General features: G+C 38.3%; 1 protein-coding gene across 5 annotated transcripts in view; it reads left to right on the top strand.

Moving 5' to 3' along the window:
* The window catches only part of PDE5A (phosphodiesterase 5A), a 134,220-nt gene that overhangs the window by 22,462 nt on the left and 84,902 nt on the right, over nt 1-26,856 (top strand). For all 5 annotated transcript variants that reach the window (XM_072810132.1, XM_072810133.1, XM_072810129.1 and 2 more), the window contains exon 3: nt 9,124-9,213. In XM_072810132.1, the coding sequence (XP_072666233.1) occupies nt 9,124-9,213 (90 nt within the window). The remainder of the gene's footprint in view (nt 1-9,123; nt 9,214-26,856) is intronic.

Raw genomic sequence — 26,856 nt, 5'->3', positions numbered from 1 at the left:
AGGATAAATAACTTAATAGTATGAGGAAGTGAGGACCTGAACCAGGGCACTGGCCTTAATGAGCAAAAGAAGGGAATGGATTTCCAGTGAAGAAGTGGAATCTGCCAGAGGTGGCAGCTAAAATGGGAGTGAGGGGGTTGGAGAAGTCAGGGATAAGTGAGGGTTTGAAGCTGGGTGAATAAATATGGTAACTAGTGAGGAACACTGAGGGCAGGGATTTGGGGACAGATCTGATAGTGCAGGTAGTGAAATCATGAGGTATTTTTCAGAATCCATTCTGTACAAGGGTGTACAATCCATTTCTTCCATTTTGATTCTTCCTGGAGCTATCTCCATGTCTTCTGCAAGCCCTGTAGTAACGTCACACCGTAGCAGACTACAAGACGGGTATTAAGGACACAGCTGAAGGGTTGCTGCCAAATTTGCAGAATTCCCTTCCTGTCTTAGGTGACAGCTGGGTTTCCGCTTTTCAAGGGCACTATAGTCCCAAGTACAGTAGGACCGTAAATAGGCTTCAGCTTTGCTGAGAATGCCTTCATTTGTTGTGTGGTTCTAAGCTGCTGCAGCTCTGAGAATTTCCTCACTTACATGCATTTTGGTTAATATGCTTACCACTGTCAAAGTTTTGACAGCATAAGTTTCGTTTCGCAGTAATGAATGATCTAATTCTTGCACTGCTTTCTGAAAGAGGCCCATGTCCCTGATTGCAGTGCATCCGGTGTGAAGCCTCTCTTCCTGTGGCCTCTTCATATTGCTGACTCCCCTTATCACCCTTGATCTGTGTTTATAGTGGCCCTTGCTGAAGTGAATCGTGTCCCAGGAATTTCATTCCAAAGGTGTGGAGTTGATCCGTGGCATGCAGTTTACATTGCTGTTGACAGTGGAAATCCCTTGGCTAATGGATAATTCATTACTCAGCCCCACCCATAATTCCAATAATCAAGAGTGCCTCAGAGCTTTTTGTGAAAGTAGCCAGAACAGGAAAATGCGTTCTGTTTTCTGAGTCCTACCTCTTCAAACTGGCATCTGTATAAATGACACCCCATAGCAGTATTTCATAAAGCCTATTTGACCACAGAACCCTTGACAAGTTGTAATGTAGCAGTGGAAGACCACGAGGTGACCATGAGAAATAATGACGCTCAGATTGAAGATAAAAAAAAAAAAAGTCTTACATATAAGTCAATTATAAGAAGTGATCAACACTTGATTCATTTTGTAAAACCTTGTGACAGAATGATATAAATTGGAGAATTCAACTCTTTTATTACTAATAAGATAGCACATTCCTATATTGAAAGTACAAAACAAAATCCACAACTTAAATCAGTGATTCTCAATCAGACCACAAATACCAAAGACAGGGTGTTTGCTGCCTATATGTAGAAGTTCAATCACCCATCATCTCCTCCTGCATCAGCTCATCATTCATGTAACTTTCTTGGATATGGCACCCATTTATTGATGACAAGATATATTTTTAAAAATATTTTGTTTATTCATGAGACACACACACACAGAGGCAGAGACACAGGCAGAGGCAGAGGGAGAAGTAGGCTCCATACAGGGAGCCTGATGCAGAACTCGATCCCAGGTCTCCCAAGTCACACCCTGGATTGAAGGCAGACACTTAACTGCTGAGCTGCCCGGGTGTCCCTGATGATAAGATATTATCACATAATCAGAACAACTGTATAAATGTGTTTGGTGTTCTCCTTTAATATGAAAACTGGATACCATCCAGTATCTAGGGTTACTTAGAGAAATGTATACGTGAGTATATAAATATATATGAATATATAAGTATATATATGGAGAGGATTATTACAGAAATTAGCTGGCTCAATAATGGAGGCATAGTAGTTCTGTGATCTGCCTGCTGCCTGCAAGCTGGACAACCGGGAAAGCTGGTGGTATAATTCAGAGTCTGAAGATCTGGGAATTGGGTAGCCAGTGGTGTGAGTTTGGTGTAGCTCTGAGTCCAAAAGCCTGAGAATCAGGAACTTCAATGGAGGGAGGTGAGCAGAAGACAGATGTTTCAGCTTAACCAGAGAGAGTGAATTTGTCCTTCCTCTGCCTTTTCGTTCTGTTCAGGCCCTCAGTGATTTGGATAATGCCAACCTGCGTTGGTAAAGATCTTTGCTCAGTTTATTGATTCAAATGCCAATCTCTTCGGGAGACATCCTTACATGCATACCCAGAAACCCAGAAACAATGCTTTACGAGCTATTTGGGCATTCTTTAGCTTAGTCAAGTTGACACTTAAAATTGACCATCTCAGGTTGCCTTGAACACTTTAGTTTCATGTCCTACAGAAGCCTTAAGATTCCCCAAGATTTCCTGTCAAAGGATTTATATTGTCAAAACACTCCTCTTCCTCCCAAGTCAACTGGAATGCAAAACTTTGACTACTGTTCTGTTTCCATAGGACAAGCACTGCATGTCGTACCATGGTTTCTAAGGAGAAGACTTGCAGGTTTTTAGGGAGGGGGTCTCATTGTACTCATGTGACCTTTACCATGTAACTGCTATTCTTCCCACCCTGGTGACTTCATTCCTACTTTTCTATTCCTTGTCTAGATAAATAAGCTCGCTTTGCACATCTCACTTTGTCAAGATGTTTTCTTAAAGAAATATGAGCTCTCTCAAATGAGAGTATGAGTTCTCAATCTGATGAATAAAATGATTTCCAAAGTCAATTTTAGGAGAAAGAAGTAACAATTGTTTTAATTTTGATAAATTGTTTTAGTTTTGATAAATCTGCTAATCTGCCATGATCTAATTTGCCCCAGGGAACATAGTTTGGGATTTGGTATATCTGTCTTTTAGTGTTCTAATAATCTTTTGGGATTATCTTAAAAATGCCACTCTGTGGAAGAAAACTAGCCCCTATATCAGTAAGACTGCTGTGTTGTTTTCTGTTATTTTTATTTTTATGTAATTTCAAACTTACGGAAAAGTTTTAAGACTGGTATAAGAAACTTCATATACACTTTCCCCAGATTCTCCAGTTGTTTATGTTTTGCTCCATTTGCTCTATCATTTTCTTTATCTATATACAATGCATGTAAGCAATATATGCATACTATTTTTCTCTCTTTTTTTTTTTTAAGATTTTATTTATTTATTTTAGAGAGCACGAGTAGGGGGCAGGGTCAGAGGGAGAAGAGAGAGAATCTCCAGCAGGCTCCACCCTGAGTGTGGAGCCCAATGTTGGGCTCAATCTCAAAGAGCCAAAGTCAAGAGTCTGTCACTCAACCAACTGAGCCACCCAGGCGCCCCTATGCATATTATTTTTCTGAACCACTTAATAAGTTGGAAACATTTTTACTAGATATTTCAGAGAATATTTTCTAAAAATATTCTTTTATACTATTATAATAATTTTTCAAAATCAGGAAATTTTATGATATAATGCTACTTCCTAATAGGCCATAGTCAAATTTAATCTATTGTTCTATTAATGTTCTTTATAGTTATATTTTTCCTCTCATCAAGGATCTAATCCCAAATTATATAGTGCATATGCGTGTCATGTCTCTTTAGTCTCCTTTAAATCTGGAATCGTTTTTTAGTGTTTATTTTTCTTGATGTATATTTTGAGAGTTCAGGCTAGTTATTCTGTAGAAAGTCTTTTTGAGGAGATTCAAGTAAGGTATTTTGGGCAGAAATACCACCGATGTCAATGTTGAGACCTTGTCTGGTTTTCCAAACAAGTCAGTTCTTTACTTCTTCACCAGCTAGATGTCCTACAATCCAATTCAATCCTGATTCTAACTACTAGTAGTTAGCACTAACGACCACTAGTAACTAACTTCTGACACTCTACTGCTACCAGGTAGTACAGACTCCACAGTCCCACTAGATTGTCCCCAGTTCCCAGTTCAGATACCAGTCACCAACAGGGTCCCCAGGCTACTCACATTTATGTCTATCTACAAATTAGGTGATTTCCCCACTCAGGTTCAATAATTTGCTAGAATGACTTATAGAACTCAAGAAGGCATTTATATATAGTTACAGTTTTATTATAATGGCTACAATTCAGGAACACCTAAATGGAAGAGATGCATTGGAGCAAGGAATGGGAGGTGGGTGACACAGAAATTCCATGCCCTTTCCAGGGTGTGCACCACCATCCCAGCACATAGATACCTTCATCAACCCAGACACTCCTGCAGACAGCATTGTTCTGTTTTTTGTTTGTTTGTTTGTTTGTTTTTTTTAAATCAAGGTTTCATTATGTAGGCATGATTGATTAAATCCATTGATGTCTACATTCAATTTCCAGCCCCCTCTCTGTTCTCTAGAGGTCAGGGGTGGGGCTCAAAGTTCTAACCCTCTAATAAGTCATTTGGTTTTTCTGGTCCCCATCTGGAAGCTATCAGGGATACTCTTCCTATGACTCATCTTATTAGAATGAAGTTAGGTATGGTTAAACGGGGCTTGCTATGACTATCAAAGGACTTTCCTATTTCTCAGGGAATTACAAGGGTTTTAGGAGCCCTGTGCCAGGAACCTGGGACAAAGACGAAATATATATTTTATTAAATACTAATAGTCTTCTCAGCATATGTTATCAGGAAACATGTGATATTAGTTTACCCTAGTGTTGATTATATTAATTTTAAAAACTTGGTTAGTGGTGTTCACTAGGTTTCTCCACTATAAGGTTACAGTTTTTGTATTATAATTAATAAATATCTTATGGTAAGATACTTTGATATTGTGTAAATATTCTTTTCCTTTTTTTTTTTTTTTTAAGATTTTATTTATTTATTCATGAGAGACACAAGGAGAGAGAGAGGCAGAGACACAGGCCAAGGGAGAAACAGGCTCCATGCAGGGAGCCCGACACGGGACTTGATTCCGGGTCTCCAGGATCACGTCCTGGGCTGAAGGCAGCGCTAAACCGCTGAGCTACCCAGGCTGCCCTAAATATTCTTTTCTTTATGAACCTACATTTACTGGTTTAGCATCCACATTTTCTAACTCCATCACATGTTCTGTATTTTTTAGTTGGCATTCTCATTTAAAGAAGAGTTTACCTTTTGTATTCATTCATTCATTTATTCATATCACTGTGGACTCATGGATTTTTATTTTGTGCAATAAGTTTATCAGATTCTCAAATTATATCAGATTTGCCAGGTTCCTGTATCTTTTTGATAGGTTGTCTTCACTCTGGGCTTTCTCATTTTCTTGGGCTGAAAGTTCTAATTGGCTTATCAGTATGTTCCATGCCTGTTTTATACTTTCCTCCTCCTAGCCCTATTATCATTCTTTTTCCCAAGCAACTGTGATTCCTTTCACTGGAGGGAATGGTAATCAAGATAGAAACTACAATCTGAGTATGGGTTGTGTTCATTGCTTCTGGTATGTGTTTGTTGCTACCAGTATGTCAGTAGACAGAGCTAGGAGCTAGGAATGAAGGATATAAATAGACACATATGCCCATATTTTATTTGTTTTTATATCTATCTGCTTCCTATATTAAAAACAATGAATTCTTACTGATACCTCCAATTTCAATCTAACACCTCAAAGTGCATTTTGTTTTTCTTTTTCTTTGTCTGTCGGGTTGTTCCTTCTCCAAAAATGAAGACCCAAGCTTCCTAGTTCTTTACGTATTTGTGTACATGTTTAAGCCAAGTTCCAAGCTCTTTACTCCTTCGTGTAGATTCTGGTAGCTTTTCCTTGAGGCTGAACAATTTTCATTAGCACTTCTTGTGATACAGGCCTGGTGGTGACAAATTCAGTTTTAGTTTATCAGAAAATGCCTTTATTTTGCTTATGTTGTTGAAAGATATTTTATTGGATCGACAATTCTCAGTTAATAGTAGTTTTCTTTCAACATTTTAAGAGCTTTTCCACTTTTTGTTCTTCGTTTTTCTCATGAGAAGTCAGCTCTGCTCCATATTTTCATCTTATATGTTTCTTGCTATATATAATTTTCATACTATATGTGTAAGTTTAAGGTTTTCACTAACTTTGGGGAAATTTTGGCCTATGTCTTTAAGTATTTTTCCACTCTATTCTCTTTCTTCTCTCTGGGGCTTCAATTATATATACGTGTATGTTAGACCACTTGATATTGTCCCAGAAAACACCAAGGCTCTGCTAACTTTTTAAGATCTGTCTTTTCTTCATTGTTTTTAATGTGCTGTTAAATCTGTCAATGAACTTTTCATTTTAGACACAGTACTTTTCAGCTCCAGAGTTTCCATTTGGGTTTTTTAAAATAAGTTTTTAAATTTTATTTTATTATCTTTTTTTTTATAGTTTCCCATCTCTTCATTACCACATTTGTCTTTAAGTCCTTAAGTACATTTATAATAGCTGCCTTAAAGTCCTGCTCTGTTAACTTCAATATCTGAATGACCTTTCAATTTCCTGTTTTCTTCACATATGATGTGATTTTTGATTGTATGTTGGACATTGTACATGTTTCTTTGCAGGGCATTTGGATCATACCATCTTTCTTTAAATAGGGCAGTGCAATTACTGAAAGATCTTTTTGGTCCTGTCCGGCTTGGTGTTATTATTGGGTAGATATATTTTAGTTTTGAATATGGTCTTAGGGAATGCCCCTGAAATCTAGGGTATGGTCCTTACTCCTAAGGAGTGGCTTTTTTTGTGTCAACTGAATGCTTGAGATGGAATGGCTGAGCTAGAACTCCAGTGTCTCCAAACATTTCTTCCCTAATTGGTGTTCCATTCTGCTTTCAACCTTCAACATAATTTTTAGCTGGTTCTCTTAAGAGTCTTGCCCTATACATGTGTGAAGTGAGTAGCCATTCAGTCTTCCTTTTATCTCTCCCCCAAGTCCCCCCAGCATAGCTCTCTTATTAGGTACTTTGCTGTGCAAATTTTAGCCACTTTAGAAGCCCTGAAGTCTTTCAGTTCCATTTGGAACCCTTGCTACACTTGGATACCGCCTGCCTTCTTGCCAGCAGGAAAATGCCACAAGGAAGAAAGCCAAAGTGGTTGTCCTGTGTATTTCCCTTTTTCATGATTTGTGATTTAGTTGTCTCATACATTTGGTCCAGTCTTACAGTTTTCACTAAGAAGGCAAGTCTGGTACCAATTGCTTTATTTTAGGAAGTGGATATCCAAGGCTTTATTTTGTTTTGTTTTACACTGTCATGTTCTCATGAACAGTGAAAAAATAATCACAGTAATAGTACTGCTCCATTTTTTCTTTGGTGTTTCCTGGACCTAAAGGGGTTAAAGATCTTTATGCATATTGCCTTTGCACTGAGCGCATTGATTGGGAAATTCCTTGAGATGCCAGATTTCACCTAAAGTGAATTTGAAGCATACACATTACTCCCACCTCCTTCAATGAAATGGAATCCAGGGCTGCTGTTGATTTTAAATTCCTAGTATGATGCCTCCAAAGCTGTGAAAGCCCTGTTAATTCCAGTTTGTCAAACTCTATTGCTTTGATTAGATTGTTGTTTAGTCCTCTTCCTCATAAATTGGTCTTATAATTCAAATATTTATTAACAAAATAATTGCTGAGGATGCAAATATTTATATTCATATTTTGATCATTAGCTTGTAGAACAACCCCACTTTATAAGTTAATAATTTTGTCACTTCTTTAATACATCAATATCAGTGTCCTTTCTATCTTTTTAGATACATTCCAATATGGTATATTAAGAACAATTTTAAAAAATATATTCAGTCAACATTTTCTCTGTGTCTTAATGTAACTTTGAGCATGTTTGCCCCCCCCCCAAAAAAAAGAAGAAGCAAAAATGCAGTAGTGTTTATTTATAAAGTAAAATATTTATACTGGTTTTCTACCATTTTATAACTTTTTTTTTTTTAAATTGCCTTTAATGCCAAATTTGGCTCTCTTGGGGAAATTGGCCTCATTTCTGACCCCAGTTGATGGAATCTACTGTAATCATTGCTTTAATTCACAGCTTTGACGTTGCATGACTTTAGACTAATTAAAAAAATAAATAAACGACCTTCAAAGATAAGGATTTTCCAGTGTGGCTATTCCATATTCTCTGAAGGGAATTCCAAAAGCATAGTTTTTAGAGCAGTGTTGCTATTATTAGCTTGAGCATGTAACTTCCCAAGGTTTTTGCTTTGAGGGGAACAACACTCCTTTATATGTTTATGTTCTGGTATGTTTGTTTCAATTCTAATCTTACCACCTATAGTAGTATCTGTCTACTTCCTCTAGTATGTTTTCCTTCTTACCTACAATGTTTATTTTAAACTATAATAAGCCAAAAATGACCACAACTGATAATTATGATATCATTTGTTAATGAATTCCTTCATTTATTTTAACAAATGCTTTTGATTTCTTGTGCAAGTTTTGGAAATCCAGTGAGGGACCAAAAAAAAAAAAGCCCCTCCTAAAGTTTATAGCCTAACTTTAATCTTCCCAATCTAAAGTTCAAGGGAAAATAGCCTGTACCTTTCTTTCTTTAACCACATTTAGAACCTTTACCACCCTGAGAAGTCCTTTGTGATTATTGAATGTGCATGATGTACTTGTGAAAGGAAAAAGAAATACAAAGATTAAGGAATTGTTTACAGTCTGACTGAGGCCATGCAACTTTTTTTATGCACACGTATACATGATATATTTAAAATTCTTATGAACACCTGAAATAGAAGTATTTCTATTTCAGAACACCTTTACAAGGGAAGTAAAGTCAATATTAGGCAGGTTGTTTTGGAGTTGGTAGATTTTATAGTTTCAGAGCAGAGATGTTTTCCTTTGGATGGCACAGGAGTATCAGCAAGATGGGAATAGGCAAATTGTATTACAGAGGGGGAGAGTTGCCACTTTCTCATGGGTCTAAGGCATGCTGTCTAAATTGGTTAATATTTTGAATTTTCTTTATTTCTGAACATTTGAGTCTGTATTTTTTTTTGTTTCTCATAAACACTAGCTACTAAAAGACATAAATTTATCTTTGTCAAAAATGATAGGTACTTACATGATTTGATGTCTTTCCAATGATAAAATTGTCATTCAGAGCAATAAGGTAAGTTGAAGGTTAGATTTTTCTAATCTTATAAATCAGAAAAATCAAATCAGTCTTTGAACAGGTCAGTCATTAAATTGAATTTCTTTTTCCTTACTAGGATCCTCGGTTCAATGCAGAAGTTGACCAAATTACAGGTTACAAGACACAGAGTATTCTTTGTATGCCAATTAAGAATCATAGGGAAGAGGTAAGCCAATTTTCCATTTTATAAAAGGTCATTTGGAAACATTTTCTTTTTGAAGAAAAAATAAAGCTATACTTTGCATACTTATGAAATAATACAATCGTGACAGGTTAACTACAAAGTACTTAAATATTATGTTAAATAATAAAAATTATGACTTAGACTTTAGAGAGGGCTGAATCTTGATAGAGACTTTACTTGGACTTAGAAATAGATTTCAGATGTTTTATTTCCTTACCTCACCCCCCATCACCACCCTAGAACCGTATTCTGTCCTAAGATACATAATTTTGGTTGTGGCTAGAATCCATTTATTTCATATTATATTAGAAGTGTCTGAATAATGCTTATTTCATAAAGGGATTATCCAATTGTAATGACTATCAACCGATTTTTTGAGGAGACTCAAAATGAGGTTTTGAAAACATGAAAATTGTAGCTAATTCCAAGTAAGTTTCATTGTGAAATTATAACAAGCAAATGGAATGTTTGGGTTTATATTTCACCTAACTGGAAGGTTTGGTTTCTGTTAACCCTGAATTCCCTCTTCATTCATACTTACTTGAAAAAAAAAAAAAGTTAATAAATTATCAACCAAATTGTATGTTTCAGTTAAATGTTCTCAACTCTGGCTGCACATTACAATCAACTGAGGAACTTCTAAAATATTACCAGTTAAATCTGATTCTCTAAGAGCAGAGTGTAGACACTGATACCTTTTTAAAGCTCTCCAAATAATTCTGCAGTGTAGCTAGGGTTGAAAACCGCTACTCTAAGTGAAACAAATAGATTGAAAGTGCGTGTGCTAGGGGATCTTAACCTTGGCTGCACATTAAAATCACCTGGGAAGTATTTAGAAATTTTTAATGCCCAGGCTTCACTTCAAATCAGTGTCTCTGAACATGAAGACTCCTAACTCTGGGAAATGAACTAGGGGTAGTGGAAGGGGAGGAGGGCGGGGGGGTGGGGGTGAATAGATGACGGACACTGAAGGGGGCACTTGACGGGATGAGCACTGGGTGTTATTCTCTGTATGTTGGCAAATTGAACACCAATAAAAAATAAATTTATTATTAAAAAATAATAATAATAAATCAGTGTCTCTGGAGTTGGGACCCAGGCATCGGTATTTTAAGACTCCTAGGTGATTACAACGTGCAGCTAGGTTCAAGAACCACAGAACTACTGCCAAAGGTACTAGGAGCACTTTAATGCTTCTACTTGACTTACATTCACATTCTGACATCTTTCTCTCCTCCATCCAGTCCTTTACCAAATCCTATTGATTTTTTTTTCCATTGGAGTGTTTTTCACTTCAGCTCCTTTCTATTCAAACCTACTGCCATAATTCAGATATTGAAGTAATGCTTGAACTTTTTAAAATGTTTTCGTAAGAGGCTTCTATACTTACCGTCAGTTTCCTTCCATTCCACCTGCTATGTTCCTGGGAATTGTCCTGAAACACAGCTTTCTGAACCAGTGCTCCTAAAACATTAATGTGTAGATTTATCATACAGGGATTTTGTTAAAATGCAATTTCTGAATTCTGTAGGTCTAGGTGGGCATGAGATTCTTTTGTAACAAGGACCAAGTTGATACTGACCCCCTGAGTCTGCGGGTCACAATTTGACTAACAGGATCCTACAGGACAAGATCCTAAAGGAGTCACTTCTCATTAGTCTGAAATAAGTTCTCAGTGCTTTACGGCTGCTGTGTGGTTTCTTAAGGGGAAACTTAGAGTCAAAGTCACTATTATATCCTTGCAGTTAAAACATGATGAGATTAATTATTCAATTAATTATTAATTGGCTAATTTAATTGGTTAATTATGTGGATGAATATATAGAAAAGACCATGCATGGATTAATGACGAGGTTGCCAGATACAGCAAATAAAAAGCATGTCCCATGCAATATTTGGGACACAGTTATGCTAAAAATGATTTGTTGCTCATCTGAAATTAAATTTGATTAGCCTTCCTGTATTTTATCTGATAGCCCTAGTTAATAAACGAAAGGCTGTGATTCTGTGCACTTGAGAAGATGGTGTTCAGCTTCTACTTTGTTAAGTAAAATTGTGACCCCCAAACTAATCTTGTACTGGCAAAGAGACCCAGGTTAAATCATACTGTCCTCTTTCTAAATAGTGCAAACAGTTTACCAACATTGGAAACTGGGGGAACTCATGAGAGTGTGCAACAAAATTAGGGTGAAGTGAGTGGGATTGCCCTTCTGTGTATATGTGTTTCTCTCTTTATGATGACCTGTGAGGATGATTTAAATTAAACAAACAACAATAATCCCAGCTGTCTTGAGGTATAATTTAACACGATAAAATTCATGCATTTTAATTTTACAGTTTGAGGAGTTTTGACAAATGTGCACACAGTCATGTAACCACTGCTGTAATCAAGATATAACACATTTCTGTCACCTCAGATACATCCCTGTCCCCCCAGTAGCCAACCTCCTTGCCCTCCGGCAACCCCTGACCCCTAATAATCACCAGTCTGTCCTTGTCTCTATTGTTTTTGCCTCTTCTCGAATGTCCTATAAATGGAATCCTACCATACGTTGTCTTGTGTGTCTGGCTTCTTTCACTGAGTACCACGTTTGTGAGATTCATTCATGTTGTTGCCTGTGTCAGTAATTTCTTCCTTCTTCTTGGCGAGTAATTTATTCCATGGTGTGAATATACCAGTTTGACCATTCATTCATTGTTTGATAGACACTTGTTTGCAGTTTTATGAAAAAAGCCACTATTATGAAAGCAGCCACTGTCATGTTTGCATACAAGTCTTTGTGTGGACGTAATGCTTTCATTTTTCTCGGGTAAATATATAGGGGAATTGCTAGGTCATATGGTAGGTGTTTAATTTTATAAGCAACTTCAAACTCCCAAAGTGGCTGCACCATATGCATTCTTACCAGCAACGTATCAGAGTTCCAGTTGCTTCACATCCTTGGCAACCCGTGGTACTCTCAGTTTTTCAAACAAATTATTATTATTATTATTATTATTATTATTATTTTCAAACAAATTATTGCTATCCTGTGGAAACTTTTCTAAAGACCTGGCACATTTTAATTCACTTAATCTTCCTAGCAGCTATAGAAGGTAGTCATTATTTGTTTCTACTTAACAGATGAGGAAACAGACCTGGAACACTTAAGAACTCACTCAAAGCTGGGTAACCAAAACTGGCAAAGCTGAGATTCAAATCTAGTCACCGTCTAAGTGTAAGAAGTCAGACAGAAAAAGACAAATGCCATCTGATTTCACTTATGTGTGGAATCAAAAAAAACAGCCAGAGGGGAGAAAGGTGGGAGCAGGTGAAACAGGTGAAGGGGATTAGGAGGTACAAACTTCTGGTTATAAAATAAATAAGACAGGGATAAAAAGTACAGCATAGGGAATATAATGAAAAATATTGTAATAGCTACGTATGGTGGCAGATGGTAATTACATTTACTGTGGTGAGCATTTCATAATGTATAGAATTGTCAAATCACTAGGTTTGTGGACCTGAAACTAATATTGTCAGCCAACTACGTTGTTGACTATGTTCAACAGAAACAACACAAACTAGGCAGTCTGGCTATAAGGTAATAACATGGGAAGGGGGGTTTCTTGAAATTCTGCTGTGGGTGATGACTGCATCCACTTTCTTCCCCACACTTAAATTATTTGGAGGCTGAGGGAGGTGGGAGGAGGGGCACTGATGTATTTAGTTTGGCTCAATGCAGAGGCAGGACTTGAAGGCAAAAACCAGGAGACCTGGCTGTATTCTGATGATTTTTAACCATAAGTGTTTGAATCACTCTGCAGACAGACTCTTTTAATTTTAAAAAATTAAGAAAAAAGTAAAGCTAAAGAAAGCGGATCAGAGTCACATTCTCTATAGTACCTCAAGAGGAATCTGTCCAGTAAATAGGAGGAAGTTTTCACCAGGGATAAGAGTGACAGGAGCATGTTTCATGCTAATCTGGGCCAGTATGCTCCAGAGAAAAGCCATGATGTGCTCATGAAACATAATGAGAAAAATTACAACAAATGTATGAATTTTTAGGGCTGCTATCAAATTTCCTTCAGACTTAATGCTGGATTTTGGGGACCTGGACATTTGGACCAGTTTTTGTCACTTGGCATTGGTTATATCTATAATGAGACCATTCTTTTATGTTTAGTGAAGAAGTACAGGAAAGTTCAACTCTTTCTAACTCAGATGACCTATTTCAGAACTACTGTCCTCCTCTGAAGTATTGCCCGTTATGACAAGGTAGAGAGGCGTGTTTATTTTATTTATTTATAGGCATTGCACCAGTGAAGAGAAGGCATTATTGTGAGATAATGCAAGTTCTTTGAAAATTTCTTATTGATCTGAACCAGAGATTATATCCAATTATGCCTTTCAAGCTGGTCTGAAACACTTGTTTTCTCTTGGTTGTGTGTCAATTCTAGTTACTGAGTAGAAATCTAATTTAGAATCACATTTTTTTCCTCCTCTATTTTTATTTTAGCACCTTGATTTTATTTTATCATACTTAATGATGTACTTAGAATTCTTTGATGTGGATATAAGTTTATAGTAGAGGATACATAATAACTTTTTTTAGTGTGAGAGAGGAGCATTTTAGCTAACTATCTAAATTTATATCTTCCTTTTTAAAAAACCTGAAAATTTTGGGGCACCTGGGTGGATCAGTTGTTTAAGCATCTGACTCTTGATTTTAGTATGGATCATGATCTTGGGGCTGTGAGATCAAGCCCTGTGTCAGGCTCCACACTCAGCTCAGTCTGCTTGAGATGCTCTCTCTCTCTCACTCTCCTTTCTGCCCCTCCCCCAGCATGTGCACATGCACACCCATGTGCACGCACTCTCTGTCTCAAATAAGTAAATAAATTTGTTTAAAAAAATTATGAAAACCCAAAAAACACTAATTTTTATGTTTTTTAATGAGATAAATGCTTTTGGTGACTCAAAGAAATTTAATGCCTACTAAAAATCACAAAATAAAGCATTAATGGAATCAGATGTATAATTCCAGCTGCAATTTGCAAACATAAATTTTTCCAGAATTTAAGTTAACCTTCTGCTTATTTTTAAATAATCTGATTTTTTCCCCCTCTGAATTGTCTTATTTGGACAAGTAACTATTAAATCACTGTACTGTATAGAGCAGTGGTCTAGGCAGTGAGGATATTAAAAAAATGAAGCAAGGGAGATACTTGTTGAATTTTTTTTTCAATTTCTAGGTGTAGATCTTGTACTCCAGACATTAACTATCAGTACATGGTGACAAGACAAATGTTGAATGAGTTCGTTATTCAACTCACTGATGCAAAAGAAAGACTGGATTTTGAGTTAGAGGAATTACAGAGGAAAGATGCAAGCTGTGGTCTCATATGGCAGATTCTTGCTGTTTATCTCACAGCCTTAAGAGAGGCACATACATGCTTTTACATGAGGGGGTGGAGGCAGAGTGCATGCTTGCCAACAATCTCGTGCTCACAGCGCCGACTGGGTCTTAAATTTGACAAGTAAGCTTGAAACAGATAAACATTATGGCTTTATGCATAATCCTTCAATTCTAAGTCTGGCTAAATGAAAATACAGCTTCAAAAAGAAGCAGAGCTTAATTGCAGACTGTCAGTTGATTTAGATTTATTTTAGTCCTAAAGAATTGGCTAGTTACGTGTTTTTGTTTTTTATTTTATTTTATTTATTTGGTGCAAAATGGTGGTTTTATTAAAAAACTGTGTTTTTTTAAACTTAGAAAGTGTTCATTGCACTTATTCCCCTGCAATATTCTTTCTTGTAGCTTTGTTCTTAGAAACGAAAGTACTCTGCAAAGTTTCCATTTGTTCTGGGCTTGAGGTCATGATGGTGATGGTCTCTTCTCTTTGCTTTTCCACATTACCCTTTAAATAATACAGGAATGTAATTTACAAAGAAGATGGTGCCCACTTTCCTAGGAAAAAACATTTGTTAAGAGAATCAGATGAAAAACACAGTGCTAATAGGTTAAGTCCCAGAGGCTGTGCTGCTGATCCAGGAGTAAAAGGGTGAATGACAGTTTGAGGTTGACGATTACATTTGTGATAAGGCTGTATTTCCCCAAATCTTACTCTTAATGATCAAAAAATTTGGTTTAGACTGAAGGCTATGTTTTATTCAATATGAAGTTTATCTTCATTGATAAATACTTTTATCATAAGTAAATACATCAATACTTTCAGGATAAGTATTCCAGCACTTGTTGGAATGCATTACGTTTTAATGTAATCATTTATAAATTTAATTTTGGGAAGTTTTACATTGGCCTTGAATAATGAATACTAGAGATCTGGAACAAGTTGCCAATAAGCATAAACAATTTCTTTGTAGGATGTCTAACCCAGAACTGCATAATTAGACGTTTGGATGGATTTTTAATTATTAAATAATGTCCATTTTTCATGCATTCTTAAAGAATTAAGGTGGTTGTCAATGATATTTCTCTTCTCAGTAGATATGTGTGCAAACATCTATTTCATTTATTAAGAGCTAAGATTACATAGGTACAGTGCTTTATGTAAACTGTTAGGGTACTCTCTATTCCGTCTTCTATCCTCATCTAAAAATCTCTATTTCTCTTCTACCAGTGAGATGGAAATGAATACTCCAGGCCTAAGGAAAACATTTCTTTAATAAAAAAATTTTTTTAAATATATTTAGGAAGATTTAAAAAACAAAGAGCAGGGGTGCCTGGATGGCTTAGTCGGTTAAGCACCTGCCTTTGGGTCAGGTCATGATCCCAGGTCATGATCCGAGGACCCTGGGATCAAGCCCTGTCTGGCTTGTTGCTCAGTGAGGAGATTACTCCTCTCTCTGCCCCTTCCATCTCCCTTCCCCACCCTCCACCCTGCACTCATGCATTCTTTCTCTTAGATAGAGATAAAATCTTAAAAAAAAAAAAAAAAAAAAAAAAACAGAGCAAGAAATGATGATTTTATAAAATTTCTGAACCCTATTTTTCCTTTTTGCATCACTTCATAGCAGTAAAATAAGGTGAAAGTAACCTGGATTTAGAATTCCAGATCTATTTTATTATTACACATTATTTGATAATCATCAGTACTGTGTTCGTGGTCTTTTTCAACCTGACAAATTGCCCCAAATGTAGTGATTTTGAACAACAGACACATATTCTCTCACAGTTTGTGTGGTTCAGGAATTCCAGAGTGGCTTAGCCAACTGCATGGTGTGGCCCAGGTTCCCTGCAAGGGGTGGATCTCAGCACTCAGGATCCAGGCAGGGAGGGTTGGCTCATGCTTGAGAACCCACTTCCCAGGGGGCTCACTCACATGGCTGTTGATAGGAGGCCTCAGTTCCTCGCCAAGTGGGCCTCTCCACAAGGCACTCAGTTTCCTCATCATGTGGCAGAGAGTAGCAAGGAGGAGGCACCAGTGCCTTGTCTGACCGAACCTCCAGAGTTGTTCACCTTCCCTTCTTGGCATTCTGTTCTTTAGAAGCCAGGCATCAAGGCCAGGCCAGACTCAAGGGGTGAGGGATTAGGCTCCACCTCTTGAAGAGAGGAGTATGAAAGAATTTGAGAAGATATTTTCAAGCCACCAGAAGTACTAGCTGTACTTTGAGGCTTTATTTTCTTTCCTTAAAACAGGCCAGATGATAAAAGAGGAATTCTGCTCATTAATTAAAATTCTTATTCCTCACCCTCTCATGTACTAAAAACATGACACGAATTACCAGAAGTGACATAGGCTGGGTTTAAACAAAGGTGGAGGGTTGGTATTGTTACTCTGCCCAGTTGGCATGAGTTAAAGAGAAGAAAAGAAGCAGAATTTTTTTTTTTAAGGAAGACTGTTAAAACAGGAAGATATCTGCTTCTTCGACTGTGGCAAATGATTGAGGCATTAAGAGGCTTCTGAAATGTTATGTCACAAATGCTGGTCTACATGAGATCATTACTGTTTGCAAGTAATGTAAATATTTTGTTCCATGATATCCACAGAAAATGCTCAGTGGTATATCCTTATTATCTTTCTGCACCATTGTTTCCTATGTCTGTCCATTCCTGGATCGAAAGCAGAGGGAATGTGTCTAGTCCTTTGGCACAGTGTTTGCTGGAGTATAAACTTGAAGGAGGAAGGGGCCCAGAGACGAGACCGTGCAGGCAGGCAGAGGAGATCCTGAAGAGCTCTCCGGTGCCATGCAGACGGGGTACTGAATCTTTTTTTTTTTTAAGCCAGGAAATATTTGCTAGTATTTATAGATCCTTACAGCCACAGCATTAGAGATGAGCAGTTTTCTTTGTTTCATATAGAACTCCAAGCCACATAATTTGACACTTGATAGATTTTGATAAGTAAATAATTTCTGTATTTGTTCATACATGAAAAAAGTACTGTATCTAGAAGCAGAGGAGTTAGTAAGGAGGCTTTCCCAGCCATCCAGGCTAGAAGTGGACCCAGGCTGAGGCAGAGGAGACAAGGAGTAGATTTGTTACACTTCTGTTTGGGAGACGGAAGGATTGATAAAATGGAGAAATCAGCAGAAGGAAGACTCTAGAATATGTTTTAGGCTTTTTTGATAGGTCTCACAGAGGAGAGTTGTGATATTCCCTAAAGGAAAACCTACAAAAGAAAGTATTGGTGTGTGGTGATAAAAACAATTAGCTCTCTTTTTTGACTATGTTATTTTACTGTTCAATACTTTCTCCTCCCTCCTCGAATCTCAGGGCTGCCTCCCTACCCCACTTTCAGCTGATGGCCTTGCTTACAACTTCAGTGAAAAAAGCAATGAGAAGTGTACTTCTACAAGAGGACGTATTCCGTCTCCCTTGTCTGCCCCTGCATCTGATTCCATACACTCTGGTCTCCCCTTTACTTATAGGGATAAACCGTCTGTGAAATGGCAAAGGTCAGTCTGGCGCTTGTGCACCGGATATCTTTCCAGGTCACTTGCTCGAGGACACATCTCGGCAGTTCCTCCCCAGCCCCACCCTGGCCTCATGTGCAGGATCACCAGAATTTCCCCCTCTACCACACGAGTTCATCAGCACACAAATATGCAGCTACTTCTCCAGCAGGGACTTGGTCAAGTACAGGAGATTTCCCAATATTCTCTATCTTCTAAGTGTCAGAGCAAGTGTCAGAGCTGGGATTTAGACCCACATCGTCTTTATTCATCGTCTTTATTCTTTTATTTTTCTTACCATGAAGTAATTACCTTCTTTCTTCTTTAGTATTGGTTGTACCTGAAAAGCTACCAACCAACTCTTTTTTACTATTTTAGTTTCTGAAAACGCAAATTATGGGCCGGAATAATATAATAATAAAACACGGAGTTGCAAACAATGATTCCAAATATTATTCATTTCTTTATATATTATCTGTCACAGCTGTGTGGAGGAGGACTTGTCTTCTTTTGCTGGTAACACCTACAGTTTGAGGCTTTTCTAGTGAGACAGGTGTCTGGATCTGAGCTTTCATATGTGATTACCTCCTGGAGCTAATCTTCCATTTGAAGGAGAAAACACTTAGAGATAAAATTATGATTTGACTAGGATGACATCATAGGCCGTAGCCTCTATGTGAAGGATTTTTGAATGGAAAAAATAAAAGATGATAAATACGCACATACACTTTTTTTGCCCTGGATATCTTGAGCTAAATGGTATGGATATCTAGCTTCTCATGGCCATGAGGTGGTTAGCTGGACCAGTACAGGTGAGAGCAGTGACCTGAATGCTCAGTTCAGCCCTAGGGAAGAAGAGGTTCTCTCAAAATCTGTGATGCCAGCTCCAGTTTGGAAGTGAGATCCAGCCTAGTTAGTGTTTTGATACACACGTTTGGCCTTTTGCCACTTCTGCTGTGTTATTTCTTTTCTGTTTGTATTTAGTGCACGTGGTGGGCATGTGAAGCTCTATCAGCACACCCTCTCACCAAGCCGCAGAGACCTGGACCTGTTCTAAGTTCAGGCAGTGCTGGATTTACCAGGGTCCAAATCCAACAGCACCGTACAGGGCTAAGCCTGTGCTTTGCAAGCCAGCCCCTGGCAGATTGCAGAACACCACCCTGAAAATAAATCTTCCGCTATTACATAGATCCAAGGCTCCGAAGTCATTTTTGGCAATGTCCTGTGTAAAGGTGGGCAGGAACAGTGGTAGATTCATTCTGATCAAAGTACAGTTATATAATATATATTGAGTATATCATATTCTTTGTTATTTTGGACTTCCTCCCAAGTAGGCAGAGACAGAGTTTGAAAGAGAGAGCTCTGCACTTGTAGCAAAAATGACTTAGTCTTGAATGCTGGCTTATGATCAGTGATTCCTTGAGCAAGTGTCTTCTCCTCTCTATGCCTCAGGTGACTCATCTGTAAAGTTTCAACATGAAGTGCAAACACACAAGGTGGTTTTAAAGGTCCTAGTGAGACAAGGAATGTGATGGTGCCCACCACAGGGCTCTTCACCTAGTGAAGCTTCAGAAAAATGTCCATTTCCTCCCTTTATAGAGTGTTGTGAGGCCAGACAAATGGAGGGATGAAAAGTGAAATAACAGTGAATGGTGAGCATACCTTGCTGTGGGAAAGACAGCAGGCTCTTTTCTGCTATGTAACCTTTGTGTCTCTGGCCTGTTCTTAAAGGGCATGTACAGAGATTTTGCATCATGGCCATGAGCTGCTCTGTCTGTATTCCGAGGAACAGAAAGGTCTAATAAGAAGGCAAAAAGTTCCTATGGTTCTAGATTTAAGACCTTCACCTCATTGCTTAAAAGCTAGTGAGGCAGAGAGTTTGGTATTTGGCAGGGAAGAGCAATTTTTTTGTGTGTGCAAAGGGATGAGAATAAACACTGGGATCAAGAATTATGCCCTGTATCCCCTTGTCTGGAAGGAACCCAGTCTCAGGTTGGCACCACTCCCACTGATGTTCCTAGGGCAGGACAGCTACTGACCCCCAGAGGCTGGATTTGTTCTAGCCCTATGTGGGGAACATCCATCCTACTTAATAGCACAGAGCCAGTGGTCAGAATCTCTGCCTGCTGCCCCATTATCAGAACAGCTGGGAACTTGGTACATGGACCCATCGCTTGCATGTACCATCAGCAATTAAAAATTTACTCTTAAGACTTTTAAGTAATTTTTGAAAGGTCAGTTAAACTTTATATACAGTGAAATACACAGATCTTACAACTTGATGAGTTTTGACAAATTCATGCCCATTAAGATATCCGTAACACTCCATTAGATATCCCATAACCTTTGGCAGCACTGTTCTGATTTCTGTTATGATAGATTAATTCTTTTTTTTCTTTTGAATATTCTACTTATTTGTGAGAGTACATTATATATGCCTGGAATAAGGACCTTTTTTTTTTTTAAATTTATTTATTTATTTATGATAGTCACAGAGAGAGAGAGAGAGGCAGAGACACAGGCAGAGGGAGAAGCAGGCTCCATGCACCGGGAGCCTGATGTGGGATTTGATCCCGGGTCTCCGGGATCGCGCCCCGGGCCAAAGGCAGGCGCCAAACCGCTGCGCCACCCAGGGATCCCGAATAAGGACCTTTTTATGTTGCATAAGAGATTCTTGGATGTAAAGACATGTTGTAAGATTTATAATGAAAGTAAAAGCAACTTTTAGTTGCCATTTTGGACTTGTCTCTGTTTCTTAAAGTTATAATTTTGAAACTGTACCATTCTCTTTGTTAAAAATATGCATTAACAAGATAGGTATATGTGTGGAATTTGCATACAGCCTTTGGATGTACTGGAAGATCCTTGGTCTTCATGATTCATTTGAACACTAGTGCTTAAGAATCTGTATTTTATACTAGTGCAGGTTTCACTTTCTCCTGGGGGGAGAAGTAGAAAGAACGTAGGTTTGGGATCAGACCTGCATGTACTCAGACTCCTATTTAATTTTTCTGAATATCAGCTACCTCTGTAATAAAATGAGGTAATATCTACCTGAAAGGGTTTTACCAAAAGTTAAATGAATTAACAAAGAGCCCGTCCTACAGCAGGCCCTTCGTTCTCCCTTTTTTAAATGGCAAAATTTTTAGCATTATGAATTTTAGGGGGCTGGGAATGGATTTATATATTAGAGATATTGGTCATTAATCATGTATTTCTGATGCCGGCTGCCCTAGGGCATTGCTGTTTATGTCTTGCAACTTCCTCAAAGCTTCTTTTCGACTTGGCTGCCTCTTCCTAGCATCTCAGGCCATGAGAATAAACTACAAGCATCCACTTCTCCTATATTCATACTGGTGTTGTCTGCAACCATGGAAGATCCATAAACACTCTTGAGAGAAATAGTAGGTGTAGTGGTGCTTGTACATATAAATGGATAAAAATGGATCCCAACCAAATAAAGTCAGTCTGACCAGTCCTTAAAAAAAAAAAAAAAAAAAATCAAACCTTAATTCTCAAAGCTATTAATAAAAGCCAAACAACCACAAAATGGTCAAAACTGGCAAAAATACATATAGGCGAGCAGCCTAGGTGGCTCAGAGGTTTAGCGCCGCCTTCAGCCCAGGCCCTGATCCTGGAGGCCCCGGGATCGAGTCCCATGTCAGGCTCCCTGCATGGAGCCTGCTTCTCCCTCTGCCTCTGTCTCTGCCTCTCGCACACGCTCTCTCTCTCTCTCTCTCTGTGTGTCTCTCATGAATAAATAAATAAAATCTTTAAAAAAAATACATATAGGCAACACAGAAGAGGAAAACCAATATAGACAATAAAAATTAAAAAGCTCATTCTCTCCCATAATCGGGAAGATGCATATTAAAGCAACAATTAGATACAGTTTTATGGCCCTCAGGTGGACAAAGATTTAAAAGCCTGATAATAGTAGGCACTGCTTAGACTGTAAGGTTAACAAAAACTCTTAAGCATTGCTGATAAAGGTATAACTTCTATCATCCCTCTGAAGATTTTGCCAAAGAGGCTCTTGGATGTTGGATGTTTGTATAGTAGAAATGCTCATTGCAAACAACCCAAACATCTGTCATTTGGTAATTAGATGAATAAAATTTGGTATGAAATGCAACATTATATATAAAACGAATGAGTCAGATCTATATAAAGTAAAAAGCAACACTGAATACAATAATGGGTTATAAAATTATGCATATTACCTGATTTTGAGTAACCCTTTTGAAAGATGGAAATACTATGTCTTGCTTATAGATTCATAGATTTCTTAAGAATGTAATGCTAGAGGTTAATTCTGGGGAGGAGGGGCAGGAGGAAGAAGAATGGGCCTGGAAGGAGAAAGTACAATTTAATTTTCTTAGTTTAATTTTAAAAAGGAAGCATTCCCAGATATTAACACTTAATAGTTCTTTATCATTGGTTCTCAAAGTGTCTTTTATATCTGGACCAGCAGCCTGTGGCATCACCTGAGAGCTATGAGAAATACAAATTCTCAGGCCCCAACCCAGATCTGCTAAATATGAAACTGGGGGGGTAAGGCCCAGTAAGCCATATTTAACAAGCCCCACACTCCCACTGTTCTGGATGACAGAGATATGGATATTTACTATCTTATTCTCTGTGATTTTCTGTATTTTTAAAATTAAATGTTAAAATGAACAATCTTAAGCTTTTCTTTCCTACTTTTCCCAAATCCTTCTAGGCTCTTAAGTTCCAATCAATAACTAAAGACTTATTAAGAGCATAAACTTCTTACTGCCACATAAAGTTCTCAGATGTGGAGAGATCACTTAATAACAAGCAAATGGCAGAGAAAGAAAATGAGCAGATCTAAATTACCTATTATTCGAATGTGAATTAGCAAGTAAGTACATCACCCTAAAAAAATATTTGATCCCTCTCTCACTTATCCCGTTATTGACAGCAAATATTTATCAAGTATTGAGTGCGTTCGGGACAAAGTATAGCAATAAGGCATAGATATAAATCATGTCTTTGGAACACAATCTAGTTGGAGGGCCAGGATCAGAGTAGAGAATATGAGGTTAAAAATGAAAATACCTCGATTGTGAAATGGAAGGCAAACTCAACTACCACACAGAATTTCAGAAGGGTTTGAAGGGAAGCTTTTTGTAAACTCAGCCTCAGTAGAGAAAGGGGAAGGTAATATTTCAAGGAATGATGTGAACAAGGTCATTGTAGTGTTTTAATTCAAAGATCCATTTAAGTGATCTTAGTTCAAGCTGAGGATATGTATTCGGTCATCAATTTTTATCCTGTAGACGGATGGAACATTAAAAGGCTTTGAGTAAAGAGGTAATTTGTATGTGTAAAGCAGTATCCCAAGAAGATAAATTTGACATAAGTGTCAAAGGTCAACTGAAGGCGGAAAAACAATTAGCAATGAGATGTCAGGGCTTTCAAAGAAAGTGAAGATTTAGATGGTGAAACATAAGATACAGTATGGGGTGAGGAAAAGGAAAGGGAGAATGATTCTAACAGAATGTACTAGTTTCCTATTGCTCTGTAAAAAAAAAAAAAAACTACCAGAGGCTTAGTAGCTTAAAAGAACACAAATTTATTATCTTATAGTTTTGGATGTCATAGGCTAAAATAGTTCTTGCTAGGCTAAAATTAAGGTGTCACCAGGATACCTTGTGGTGTCCCTATGTTCCTATCTGGAGTCTCTAGGCAAGGATCTGTTTTCTTGTGTTTCTCAGCTCCTGCAGGACCCATATCCGTTGGCCTGTGGCCCCTTCCTCTGTCTTCAAAACCTGGGCAGCCCCAGTGGCGCAGCGGTTTGGCGCCGCCTGCAGCCCGGGGTGTGATCCTGGAGACCCGGGATCGAGTCCCACATCAGGCTCCCTGCATGGTGCCTGCTTCTCCCTCTGCCTGTGTCTCTGCCTCTCTCTCTCTCTAGCTGTGTCTCTATGAATAAATAAATAAAATCTTAAAAAAAAAAAAAAAACCTGCAGCAAAGCATCTTCAAAGCATCTCTGGCTCTGACTCCTCTTCCTTCTCCTGTTTTCCCTCATAAAGATTCTTATGATTACAGTTGGACCTACCCAGACGATTCAGGATAATCTCCCTTTCTTCAGATCCTTAAGTTAATTGCATCTGGAAAGTTCCCTTTTGCCATGTAAGGTAACATAGTCACAGGTCCCAAGGGTTAGGATGAAGACATCCTTGGGAGACATTATTTTGCCTACCACACAGACTATGGCCATGCTCTGATAATTGCCTAGGGTTTGGAAGAGAGGAGAGAAAGCCCAGATTGGTCATACCAGCCCTGTCACTTTCAGTTTGCTCACTTGTAAAATGGGAGAAGAAGGTGGTATAGGATTCTCTTCCAAGCCTAACACCCTGACTAAAATGTCACCTCCATGAGGACATGGCTTTTCTATCTGCCTTGTTCACTGCTCAGTCTTCATTGCCTAGAACAATGACTGATACATAAGGGACTCAGTGATTATTCATTGAATAAAATATTCTTTTGTTGAACGACTGATAGTTGAGGAAAAGTTTGGACAAAGCCCTGGGGAGACTTCTCCACTGTCTCCTGTGTATATTGAATTCTCATTTCCTTGGTGAAGTAAGATTTTGGCTCAGGTTATAGATAGTCTGTCCTGTTGTTATGGTAGAGACATTCCATGAATGGGAGAGAAGGTTAGCTAAGATTTGTAGAGTCTGTTCTTTCCTCTCTTGCTTTTAGCTTCCATGCTGAGTATCCCCTGAAAATGAGAGTGAGGAAGTGTATTGAGATTGATGTATGGCCTCAGTAAGTGTCTGGGGCAGCTGCTAATTGAAGAAGAAATTGCTCATTGTAGCAATGATCAGTTGCCCCTGAATTGACCAGCTGTCACATTCCACACTGTTCAGTCAGTGAGAATCAAGTCTTGCCCTTTGCATTCCTAAAAGAACACTTGACCCTGTGAGGACATAATATCCATTTATGCTGTTGGAAAGTGCCAGTAAAATAGAAAACAGAACCTTCTTTGTGCTTAAGCACAAAATAGCGTAGAGTACTGGCACTTGAGGGTCCAGGTGGCCAGCAGGTAGGCAGAGTGATGGGGCTTTCTGATGCAGAAGCTAATACTTTTAGGGCCTTTGTCTCTTAGATACGAGGTCTGACATACCCTTGCTATAAAAGCTGTCTTTCAAAACTGACATTTAAAAAAACCTGTGGTTAGCAGTTACTTGGCTTGAAGACAAAGCTAATTTGTTTAAAGGAGCAATAGTTGACAGAAGAAGGAAATTAACACAAGGAGGGCAGAGGATGCTAGTTTTGCTTAGGATCTTTGAAATTCAGAGAATTAAACTCTTTTTGGTCCTTTACTGAATTATGTGACCCTGGACAAATACTATACCTTCTCTCCTATTTTTTTACCTTTTGTTTTTATCAGTGCTGTTTGTAAAATGTCACCCATCTGGGGATAGAGACACATATATGTATTAGAGATATTTTCTTGGTCTAATAACTCTTCCAGAAGAACTTGCTGTTTTTTGAATACTAATAATATTTAATTGATCATCTCTTAAGTTAACCTCTAATATCTGAAATCTGTAAAATTATTAGAGAAATAATTGGTTACCAGAAAGGATAAAAAATTAATCATTGGAAGTCCTCATTCTATGACATTGCCTAAAAGTAAATACCTTGCTCTAATGTTGGAGAGGGGGGGATATCCCAAATATAGTAAAGATCTAGTGTACACCTGGTACAAAGTAGGTTTTAAAGCCTATAAACAAGATTTCTTCTCTGTTTGCAAGACTGCGCAGATGCTGAAGAATCCCCCTTGACAATTCTGCAAACAAGTAGAAGGTAAAATTTCATCAAAAGAAATTTTACAAATTACAGATGAGCTCAAGAAAGGGAAGACCCCCAGGTGTCAAAAACAGATGGGAACCCAAGATACGAAATGTGAGCACAGAGTATTAGCCAGATGGGCTCATGGAGGTCTCAGATTCAGAGTCCCTACTGATGAATGTGTGGGGATAGCATCAGCAGCTAGGGGGATGCATACACTCTGTGGGAGTGGGGTAGACGGGCAAGGAAGTGAAGCCCAGATGAATGATGAATGGTCTCCCCATTCTTGAAACTGGGCCCAGTAAACTCCACTAGCAGCCAGGAGAAACCTCAAGGAAGCTTGCCTCTTACCTACTGTGGTGAAAGAAAGAGGAGACACCTGTGAACCATGAGAACAGGAGCCTGTGTCATACACAGGTATGGGGTTCAAATTCAACGCCCCCCCCCCCCCAATATAGTACCAAGACACACAGGAAATCACTGAGCACAGAATTTCATGACATGGGGAGCATGGGATTCCTATGGAAAGCAGTCCCTGCTAAAGATGAATTTGCAGGCAAAATTAAGTATGTTCAAAGAAATGAAGAACATCAGGTGCTAGAATTTATAGGAAACAAAGGAGGGCGCCTGGGTGGCTCAGTAGAGCCTCCAACTCTTGATTTTAGCCCAAGTCATGATCTCAGGGTCAAGAGATAAAACCCAGCATCATGCTCCATGCTCAGCATGGAATCTGCTTAAGATGCTCTCCCTCTCCTGCTGTCCCCTCCATCCCCCAATCCTGGCATGCTTGCTCTCTCTCTCTCTCAAAAAAAAAAAAAAAAAAAGAGAAGAAAAACAAAACAAAAAGAAGGAAGAATAGGCAGGTTTGAAAAATGAATCTGATAGAAATTCCAGAATG

This window comes from Canis lupus, chromosome 33 (assembly GCF_048164855.1).
Source record: "Canis lupus baileyi chromosome 33, mCanLup2.hap1, whole genome shotgun sequence".
NCBI lineage: Eukaryota > Metazoa > Chordata > Mammalia > Carnivora > Canidae > Canis > Canis lupus.
The sequence above is the reverse complement of the archived record's forward strand: the minus strand, read 5'-3'. Positions and strand labels throughout refer to the sequence as shown.